General features: G+C 40.5%; 1 protein-coding gene across 1 annotated transcript in view; it reads right to left on the reverse strand.

Moving 5' to 3' along the window:
- Window positions 1-324: 324 nt before the first annotated feature.
- The window catches only part of dip2ca (disco-interacting protein 2 homolog Ca), a 540,449-nt gene continuing 529,123 nt past the window's right edge, over window positions 325-11,650 (reverse strand). Inside the window, exons 26-28 of the mRNA XM_048606154.1 lie at window positions 10,303-10,477; window positions 9,673-9,796; window positions 325-3,404 (exon numbers count right to left, since the gene is read on the reverse strand). Coding sequence (XP_048462111.1) covers window positions 3,152-3,404; window positions 9,673-9,796; window positions 10,303-10,477 — 552 coding nt within the window. The 3' untranslated portion in view covers window positions 325-3,151. The remainder of the gene's footprint in view (window positions 3,405-9,672; window positions 9,797-10,302; window positions 10,478-11,650) is intronic.

Raw genomic sequence — 11,650 nt, forward strand, 5'->3', positions numbered from 1 at the left:
TATATCATCCTTAAAATACAGGCATTTGTAGAATTGGGTGATTGCGATATTAGATTTCAAACCAGTCAGATAGGCAACAAGCTTTTCCCAATTGTACATGTCATGCATCGACTTGTTTATACAGTATCATATTCATCCCTGCTGTTTGGTATCCCAGATCCAAAAACTGCTATCCTCACATTACTTACATAGTCATTTTCAACTTTATGAAAAGAATCGTATCTAATCTCAAAGAGGATGCAAACTGAAGGCTGCGACAGAATTGTCAGTTATCTGAGGGCATTATTAGGGAAGTAGTTACACCGAATGAAGACAGATGATGTGTTTTCAGAGCAACAAAAATAAAAGCTTTTATTTGTTCATTTGAATATAAAACAGGCGTTATCACATGTACAAAGCGAACTGGTGGTTTAACATACAAGAAAGATTGCTGTCCTTTGCACAGTAAAATCCATTGTGATTGGTTGAGTACATGAAATTCTCTTACCATTCAGCAAACTATGCGACTCAATGTTGCTAACATTCAACTGATAAAGGGACAGTCTTCCCTTGGGTAAAGTGTCAAGCAGGATTAATAATAATAACAAGCACCATGAGGAATCTGATCCTGTTTTTGATTTGTTTTGACGTTATATGATCTTCATGTACCTTCCTTTTTGTGCATGTGCATCAAGTTGGATTACACGGTTTTGTTTTACTTCAAAGCACTAGGTCACAAGACAAACTGTTTCTATACATTCTAATGCATGGTTTATCTATAGTAAGTTTTCTAATAAAGGACGAGCCTTCTTTATTGCTGAGTCTAGTTGGACTCTGGACGGTTGCTTCTTCCACTCCCACAACGAAACAAGAAACCTACTTTACTACAAATAGTAAATGTTAGACTCTCTTTACAAATGGCAGGCAGCAGAGGACACAACATACCTGGCTTTGAAAATATTATATAAACCTTAGGAGGTAACGTGCTACGTTAAGAGCATGGATTTAGGTTTCAGAAAAAGAAAAGCAGCATTATTACCACTGCTAAACCGTCTACTTCCTCATTCATGGTGAACACCATATGCATACACTGGAAGGTAGTCAACATCCAAGAGCTCACTCATTCATTAAGGCAGCCCAATGCGGAGGGTTTCAAACCTGACTAGACAGCTCAACAGTTGCCCATCATTCTAATTTGACGAGTGACCTGTTGGTCTTCAACGATGCTGCTGTGGTGGTATCATATCATATTGAATGTTTTTCAGCTCAGGAGAACAGAAAAAGTGAAATGTCGTTGATCAGTCTCTTAAATCTCCCACCAGTCAACTGCAAAGCAATATTACCAAAGGCAGAGAGAAATGAACTGCAAGCCACAGTCTTTTAGCCTCTCAACTAGAAGTAGATGGAAGGTGGTATCGAAAAATGACAAACAGCCTACACAGCGATGGGGAATGGGACTGTAATAAATGTGGAGGAAAAGCTGTTAGTCACCAATTTTCTGAGTACACTGCACCCTATCAGAAAAAAATTTAAAAACTTGACATTTTAATGTAAAATATATCATTGCAAAAATTTTAACTGTAAAAATTAACACTTATTCTTGTACATTAGTTTCTTACATCCTACACCTTAACGCAATATTTCGAAGTGTGTTTACTGGCATAACGGCTCTTTTGCAGCTAGATGTTTTACGTTTCGTTTTCAATTCTTACAAACCCATTACAAGTTAAGAAAAAGCTTTACTATAAACACAATTAGCAGCAGTAAAAAGTTTGAAACGATCAGTAATAGCTGTCAGTTCATAATCTGAAGTCACACTGGAGCATTAAGCATGCACACATCTTAGAAAACACACAATCTACTCTGTTTAACCTGCCACATGCGGAGAGTCTAACAGTGTAAGTGTGCACATGCCAACACAAAATTATCAATGAACACCAGGCAATCTGGCACAATACAATTTTTTTATTGATTTTTTTTCAATTTTTTTTTAGTGCACTTTTAAAACTCAGTTAATTCACAAGCATGAAGATGTCCATTGACTTTTGTTTTTCCCCAAGCTGGAATCTTCTGATGGAAGTTGCTTGCGGGTCATTTCACACACTGAAATACTACACCTCTGAGGAGGGCTGGGTGAATAACATGACCATTGTTCATTTCAAAACTGGGACACCATGCAAGTAAGAATTACTGGATTTTCAACATCTCTTCCATTGGTAAAACCATAGATTTGATGAGTTACCTCGAATATAGTGTGCTGATGTGAAGCTATCCACATAAAATAACGCAACACTTTGCTTCTTATTAGCAAACACTTAAAAGAGGAAAACACTCGCAAATGTCTTTCTGTTAATATACTTCTAAAGAGAACAAAATAAATTAAAACTGTTTTGTACATAATTACATGATATGAAGTCACTCAGTATTTCTTTTCCTCCCGTTTGTAGTACAATGATATCATCACACAAGCGAAAACATAATTGAGTCCCCATCCCTAGCTGCACTAACAATTGACACCCACATTGTTTGGTAGCAGATACCTCTCCTGACTGCATTTCTGGGTTTTCAAGCCCTGCTTTGAGAGGGAACTCATGATGTCGGTGCAGAAGGTGTTGACAGGGTGGACATTACTCTTGTACCTCCTAATACTAGACATAAGAAAAAAAAGGAGACAGAATGTCCTAAGCCAATCATTTCTAGATAGAAGGTTCCTTGTTTACAACTTTTTGACAATTTTTGACCAAATCTCAAGAATCAACAATCTAAAATACTTGCTTTTGCCACAGTATGTGAATACATAAAAAGCACCCCCTTAGAGGGCAGATTAAAAAACGTAAGCAACTTCAGCTGATATAACTTAAAAATACAGAGCGCAGATAGTACACTTACTTCAAAAGCAGTTAATCAACCAACAAGCAAGAAATAGGCTCCATAATGGGGCTTTTGACTTTCAAAGGGTTGTGTACTTATCATTGTCTTTGCCTGTTAAACGTTTGTGGTACAAAGAAATAGTTTCACATCTTTGTGGCGAGTCAAGAGTGCTTGCAAGTGCAGAAAGTCCCTGTGTGGAGCAAGTACTGTCTATTGGTTTCTGCACACTTTGTGGTGAACACCAAGAGTTCTTTTTACATATGTACACACATATTGTTAACAGAAGCCTTAGAACAGGAGGCTACATGTTGTAGGCCACATAGATAGGATCTAGTTGGTCGGCCAAAAATCCATCCCTTAAATGCATACGTTGTTTTTCTCCGCGAGAGTTGATAGGGATGACTCCAACATCAACCACAACCACTACTCCTACGATTAGGTAATGTTCCTCCAGAACCACGTTAGTGACCAAAGGAACAAGGTCCAAAGCCTCTTGTTCTGATCCATCCAACTCAACCACCACCACCAAAAGATTTGTCCAGGTAAACACCGCACTGGAAGAAAACAAGGAAAGGGAGAAATGTTAAGGAAGCAGTTTATTTGGAATGAAACAAAACATGCGTATGATTTAAACAAAAAGAACTGGGTAACATTTTAACACTGGTCAACAGATGTACCTTCTAAGTTGGAAAGTGTTAGCAGGTCAGGTAGCTATTGTGGAGTGAAAGAGGGCCACTGATTCAGGCCAATGACCTTTCACCAGAACTGTAGAGAAACAGGTATGTCAGAGTTTTGGAGCCAGTGGAAAAAGGGAGGGTGGCAAAGACAAATAAAAGAGAAGATCCACAGCAGGGTGAAGGCCAGAGATGGAAAAAAATGAAAGATTCTGTGATGCAACAGCAACGAAGAGTGGCAATGGATGTCATAAAGAAACACAAGTTGCCCCCTGGTGAAGCATGAATTGCTGTGTGAAAGTTTTCAGAATGCAGAATGAAGGGATAAGAAAGCAACCAGAACATAGCAAAATAAAGCAGAAAAAAAGACACAAAATAAAAAGGAGCCATTGGTCATGCCCTAAAACAAATGAACTCAACATAGAATCTATAACAGAAGTTGCTAGAAAAGCTCAGCAGGTCTGGCAGCATCTGTGAAGAGAAATCAGAATCGAGAAGGCTTCAGAGTTGAGTCAAAATCCAGCGTGCTATTTCTTGAGTTTGGAAATATACTTCCTCTTTAGTATCCCCTTATTCACCATCTCTGTTCAACAGAAGTGTCATATAGCATTTATTCTTCACCCGTAATAAGCCCCAATTACTTTTCCACTTTCATCCCAACTATAGCAGTTCCATACATGACCTTATTCTGGATCAATGAAAGTCTGGTTTCTGAACAGTATATTATTTTTCTTCATCAAGGTCACCCTAGCTACATGTGTAACTAAATTTGCCACCGTAAACCAGATTTCATTCGAACCTTGTTCCTCTCAACCACTCTTGATATTAACAGTCCTGCTGAACGCTCCCAGACGCTCACTGCTAATGACCTTCTCGTGCTCCTAACATATATTCAGATCTTCCCCCTTATTAACGTGTTTCATTCAATTCCAAGCATATCAACCATTTCCGCATATTCCCACCTCTCTCTCTTAAGATCCTCAATGTCTAACTTCAAAGCTGCTGGTGACTTCCTTGGTGAAATCTTCCTTTCACATTTCTCTCTCACACACTGTGCATCCTCAAAGAGTTTTGCTGCACTTAAATTCTCCTTGCTAGCTCTCTTGACTTTTTAAAAAATTCACTCACAGGATGAGGGCGTCACCAGCTAGGCCAGCATTTATTGCCCATCCCAGACAGCAGTTAACAGTCAACCACATAGCTGTGCCAGGTAAGGATAGCAGTTGCCTTCCCTAAAGGACATTAGTGAACCAGATGGGTTTTTTTTTCCCCAGTAATCGACAATTGATTCACTGTCATGAGACTCTTAATTCCAGATTTTTATTGTATTCAAATTTCACCATCTAAGATTGCAAGATTCAAATCCAGGTTGAGGGAACATTACCTGGGTCTCTGGAGTAATAGTTCAGCCATAATTCTATTAGGCCATCGCCTCCTCTCACTGCATTATTTACAAGATTATTTCCTCAATAGAGGGGCTTCTCCACCTCTGAGGCTTCATCATTAACAAGCCATGACTGACCACTCTTCACCTCCTTGCTGTCCAATCGCTGCACTGACATCCCTGGAAAGTCTACCTCCCAAGTCTCTCATTAGCACCTTAGATAATGTGCTGTCCTATTTGCATTCACCATGATTTTGTTCTTTTCTTTGGTCTTTTCATCAACTACCTCGCTGCTTCTTCTATGAGTGTCATCCACATCAAAATGCTCTCTATTTCCCAACCTTATTGCCTGTCTTACAATCATGTACATTGGGTCATTCTTCCTCTTTATTCTGCTCGGCCATTCAACAGCATCATGAATGATCTGATTGTGGCTTCAACACCACATTCCCACTTACTCATGTGAACCATTAATTCCTTTGAGAGTCCACAACCTATCCATCTCTTCCAAAGGTATTCAATAACCCATCGTCAATCTCTGGGGAAGACAGTTCCAAATACTCATGACCCTCACAGAAAAATATTCCTCCTTATGTGAATCTTAAGATGAAGGCCACTGATGGTTAAACTTTGTTCCCTAATTTTAATCCCTCCCACAACAGCAAACACCTTTTTAGCATTCAGTCTGTCACATCCGTCTCAGGATCAACTTATATATTGCAATAGGATCACTTCTCATCCTTCTAAACGTCAATGCAAAGAAACCCTGCTCATGCGACCTTCCCTCGTAAGATAATCCTGCCATCCCAGGCATCAGTCAAATAAACATTTCTTATGGATTTCCTCTAATGCATTTATGCCCTTTAGAGTCATAGAGTCAAACAGCATGGAAACAGATCCTTCAGTCCAACCAGTCCATGTTGAACATGTTCCCAAACTAAACTAGTCCCAACTACCTGCATTTGGCCAATATCTTTCTAAATCTTTCCTATTCATAAACTTATCCAAGTGTCTTTTAAATGTTGTAACTGTACCTGCATCCACCGCTTTCTCGGTAGGTCATTCTGCAAATGAATCACTGTAAAAAAAAAGTTGCCCTTCTTGTTCTTTTAAAACCTTTCTCCTCTGACCTTAAAATATGCCCCCTAGTTTTGAACTCCCCCACCCTATGGAAAAGACTCTTGCCATCCAACATATCTATGCCCCTCATGATTAAACTTAAGGTCACCCTTCAATGTCCTACGCTCCAGTGAGAAAAAGTCCCAGTCTTTCCAGGCCAAAACTGTACACAGATGTGACCTCACCAATGTCGTCCCCATGAAACTTTGCCCACACCTTCCACTGCAACACAAGTAGACTTTATTAAATCATATATGTAATTTCTCTTTGAAGGTGATAATTCCATTCAACTGTTGCTATTTTGCACAGCATTACATTTCTTGAAGTTTTTGAGAAGATTTGTAGATCGGGTTGTGGATAAGGAGCTTGTTCATTGAGCCGGTGTGTTTAGTTGCAGACGTTTCATCACCCTAAGTAACATCGTCAGTGTGTCTCTAGTGAAGCGTTGGTATTCCATCCCATTTGTTATTTATATGCCTCGGTTGCTGGGGTGGTTTGTATTATTTCCCGTTCTGTTTTTCAGCGGTTTGTATATCGGCTCAAGTTCAACGTTTATGTTGATGGCGTTCCGGTTGGAATACCAGGCCTCCAGGAATTCCCTGGCATGTCTGATTGGCTTGTGCTATTATAGACGTGTTGTCCCAGTCAAATTACTGCCCTTCTTTGTCTGAGTGCATTAAGACCAGTGAGAACTGGTTGTGTCTCTTGGTGGCTAGTTGGTGTTTGTGTATCCTTATTGTCAGTTTTCTTCCAGTTTGGCCTATGTTCTGTTTCTCCCAGTCCTTGCATGGTATTTTGCATGTGGTCATCTCTGGTATGTCCCTGATGTACAGTAGGGTGACTAGTGAGTCTGGCTGTGTTGTGCCTTCTGTTGTGGTCTGTTGTGGAGGTAACGGCAGATTGTGCTTTTCGGGTATCCATTTCTTTTAAAATCTCCGTATAAGTGATCCTGTTCTGCTTTGCGCAATTCCGGGTTGCTGCAGTGTGTTGGGGCTCATTTGAATAATGTCCTGATGAGGCTCCATTTATGGGTGTTGGGGTGGTTGCTGGTGTAATTAAGTGCCTGGTCAGTATTGTGGTCTTTCTATAGACGCTAGTCTGGAGTTCCATGTTGTTCTTACGTTCCACCATTATGTCTAGGAAGGGTATTTGGTTATTGTTCTCTTCTTTTGTGAATTTTATACCAGTAAGAATGTTGTTTATGTGTCGGTGGGTTTCTTCTAGTCTCGTGCGTTTGTCATCTACATAACGGACCCAGAGTTTGGGTTGTATAGTGGGGAGCACTGTCCATTCTAACCTTTGCGTTACTGCTTCTGCAATTAGTCCTGATATTGGGGATCCCATTGGTGTTCCATGAATTTGTTTTGAATATACAGTCATTGAAGGTGAAGTGGGATGTGATCATCAGAGACATATCGGAGATGACCACATAACTAAACAGACCCCTCGGTATCCGGGTAGCCCACAAACCAACAACCACCCTGCGACAGCTACTGACGAACATAAAGGATCCCATTATCCACAACCAATAAAACTAATGTTTTATACAAAACATCATGCAAGGGCCGTGAGAAACACTACACAGGCCAAACTGGAAGAAAACTGACAATAAAGGATACACGAACACCAACTAGCCACCAAGAGACACAACCAATTCTCACTGGTCTCAATACACACGGACAAAGAGAGACACAAATTCGACTGGGAAAATCATCCATAATAGCAAAGCCAAACAGAGACATGCCAGGGAATTCCTGGAGGCCCGGTATTCCAATCAGAACTCTATCAACAAAAACACTGAACTGGATCCAATATATAAACCACTGTTAAACTGAACCAGAAATGACACCAACCACCCCAGCAAACCGAGGCATATAAATAACAAGTGTGACAGAACACCAACACTTCACCAGGGGCGCACTGATGATATTACCTAGCAGGGAGACGAAATGTTTGCATCCAAACCCACTGGCTTAGCGTTCAAGTCTACAACCTCGTTACATTTCTTGCTTTCTCTGTCACTGTGAACTTTGCATTTATCGCTTATTGTCCTAAATTTGCAGTTTCTTACTTAAATCTCCATGGTCTTATATATTTTTTTCCCCTGCAGATATAAATATAAAATGCATGCCACCTTCAGGTGTAAAGCCCTAAATATAATGCTTATTCTTTGGGAATTCACAGCCATAGAAGGCTGTGGAGGCCAGGTCATTGAGTACATTTAAGACAGAGATGGATAGGTTCTTGATTATCAAGGGGATCAAGGGTTACGGGGAGAAAATGTGAGAACCGGGTTGACGAACTTATCAGCCATGATTGAATGGCAGAGCAGACTCGATGGGCCAAATGGCCTAATTTTTGCTCCTATGTCGTATGGTCTTATAAAAGCCAGATTTTAGTTTTTTTGTGAAGGAGGGAAGGAGGAAATAGTCAAGAATTGCCTTGCAGTCTCTTTAAAATTTGATATTTATTTAGATTTATTTAATACCTTGTCACTTGTAACTAAGTACAGTGAAAAATGGATAACGTCACCACATTCCAGCACCATCTTGGATTACTGAATAAATTGTATAAATAGTAAAATACTGAATGACTAAATAAATATTAAATTGATATTACTCCTTTAGCAGGAAGATAAGCTTCACTGTAATCTCAGAAAACTAAACAGCCATCTGACTGCAGGAATTAAAATGAATGTAAAAACTTATGGCGTTTAATCCAGACAAATGTGAGGCGATGCATGTTGGAAGGTCAAGTACAGGTAGAAATTATACAGTGGATGGCAGAACCCTAAGGAATATTGAACTGCAGAAGGAGCTGGGTGTATAGGTCCACAGATCACTGAAGGTGGCAGTGCAGGTAGATAAGGTAGTAAAAAAAAGCCTATGGCATGCTTGCCTTCATTGGAAGGGGCATTGAGTATAAGGATAGGCAAGTTATGCAGCAGCTTTATTGGACTTTATTTAGGCTACACTTGGAATACCATGTACAGTTCTGGTCACCACGCTACCAGAAGGATGTGGATGGTTTGGAAAGGGTACATAAAAGGTTTACCGGGATGTTGCCTGGTATGGGGGATTTTAACTATGAAGAAAGGTTGGATCGAGTGGGTTTGTTTTCACTGGGATGCAGGAGTTGAGGGATGACTTGATAGTAGTTTACAACATTATGGAATGGCACGGATAGAGTAGAGATATGAGGTTTTTCCCCAGGGTGGAGGAGTCAATTATAAGGGGTCACAGGTTCAAGGTGTGGAGGGGGGATGTTTCAAAGAGATGTGAGGCACGTTTTTCACACAAAGTGTGGTGAATGCCTGGGACATGCTGCCAGAGAAGGTGGCGGAAGCAGACACAATAACAACAGCATTCAAGAAGCACCTGGACGAACGCATAGAATAGAAAGGGAATGGTGGGATATGGATCTTGTAAGCAAAATGTACTGGCACAGGCTTGGAGGGCCAAAGGGCTTGTTCCTGTGCTGTATTGTTCTTTGTTCTTTAAAAATTTTTGTTAATATCGCAACAGAATAGTTTGACATACGAGATGAAGATGTTAACTTCATGATTTATAGAACCATCCTATTCTGCTCAAAACAAGAAAATGTCTCAATGTGTGAAAACTGCTCAGCAAGTGCAGCAACACCTACCACTCAGTGATGCTCTTGTGGGAACGAATCACAGATGTTTCAATATCAATGGGGTGATATCTCATTCCCCGTAACTCCATTGCTTCATCCAAGGCACCCACAACATACAGTGCATCATGTCGCTCTAACAAAACAGAAACGACACACTTCATCAAAACTCATTTGAAATTCAAATTATGAAAATGTTCTAGCATCGCTAACAAAGTGTGCAAACTTCCTGATTAAAAATGCAAAGTCCTGAAACAAAAAAAGAACCAGGAAAGATGCTATTGTCCCTCAACTCCAACAACAGTCATAGTCATACAGCCATAGGGATCTACAACATTGAAATAGGCCCCTCGGTTCAACTTGCCCATGCTGCTCAGTTTTCACAATTAAACTAGTCCCATTTGCCTGCGCTTGGTCCATAGCTATCCCATCCATGTACTTTTCCAAATGTTTCCTAAATGACAACATTGTACTTGCCTCCACTACTATCTCTGGCAGCCTGTTCCAGACACTCACCACCCTCTGTGTGAAAACATTGCCCCGTGGACCCTTTGGTATCTCTCCTTTTTCATCTTAAAAGCAAGCTCCAATGATGTGTTACTCTGAAATCGTGGACCCATACTCCTGCATTCTAGTCCTTACCTCCATTTGCATCAGTAAGATCAGTTCGTCTAAGAAATCCCAAGTAACCTGTGCGTGCCCATACAGTTTGCGTGTCTCCAAAACTCAGACGTGAGTTAAAGTGGTCAGATTGAAGCGATTCATCTCCATAAATGGTGAAATATCCACTAGCATTATGAGCACTGTGAACCCATATCTGTTCATTTCAAAAAAAGACATAAATCATCACTTTGTCACAGCCCGACAAAATACTTCATTTTGCAACTTGTCATTCAATCTTGATGTTGAAATTAACAACTGTGAAGTACCTTACCACATTATACAATTTGATAAGAATGGAGACAGAGCGACAAAGAATAAAATGAAGAACTCTGTACGAAGTCGATGAACTGCAACCAAGATTAACAGGATCATTCATGGAAGAGCTGCTAGTGAATGTTCTACAGTTCAGTAAAAGCTGAATAGAATTGAATGGAGCTTGTTTGCAATAAAAGACAGAACATTTAAAAAGGTATTTGCAGAGATCAATAGATCAGCGTTATATTCAGTGTCTGTCGTTTGTGAATTAAATCACACTCTGGATTTTCCCTCCCTGTGACATTGACATAGTACATCAAGTACAGATTAGCATTTACAAAAGCTGCAGTAGGAATTGGAACAATATCAGGAGAGAGTAAAGTAAGAAAGCAACACCTAAAACACAGCAGAAGAAACAAAAAGCCATGTCCAGCTAAGATCTCACTGAATGGTGGAGCAGAGTCAGTGGGCTGAATGGCCTACTTTGGCTCTAACATCTTATGGAAGTATGTCTGAGGTAAAACTAAGATTGACACTCTTCACAGTTGAGTAGAAATTCCAGCATGGCGTGGGAACATCTTGGGCTCACAGTCCTATGGAGCATTTTGCATAGCCGTGCATATCCATTTTCTCTCGGTGATCATTTTCACTACACAATGTAAGTGACTGTATTCATAGCTATGGACAAAGGGGGCAGTACTGAGAGGCATAAAATGCATTAGATCACAAAAGGATCCAACTTAATATTTGTTCTCCAACTTTAAACTTCACAGCGAGCAAGAGACAGGACATGAACAGTGAATGAGTGAATGCCTAGAAAGTGAGTGACAGGGCAAGAGTGACGGACGGAAGTGAGTGGGGAGGGATTGAGTGACAAGGGAGAGCGAGTGACAGAGACGGTGATTTGGAGGACGGGGGAGGGTGATTTTTGGGGAGATGATGATTTGGGCGAGAGTGGAGGTAATCATGGGAAGTGAGTGATGGTGGGGGGCGAAGGAGAGAGAGACAGAGTGAGGGGGAGGCTGAAGGAGAGAGACAGAGTAAGGGGCGGGTGCGGGGGAGGAGAGAGACA

The sequence above is a fragment of the Rhincodon typus genome, chromosome 2 (genome assembly GCF_021869965.1).
Source record: "Rhincodon typus isolate 14 chromosome 2, sRhiTyp1.1, whole genome shotgun sequence".
Taxonomy (NCBI): Eukaryota; Metazoa; Chordata; class Chondrichthyes; order Orectolobiformes; family Rhincodontidae; genus Rhincodon; species Rhincodon typus.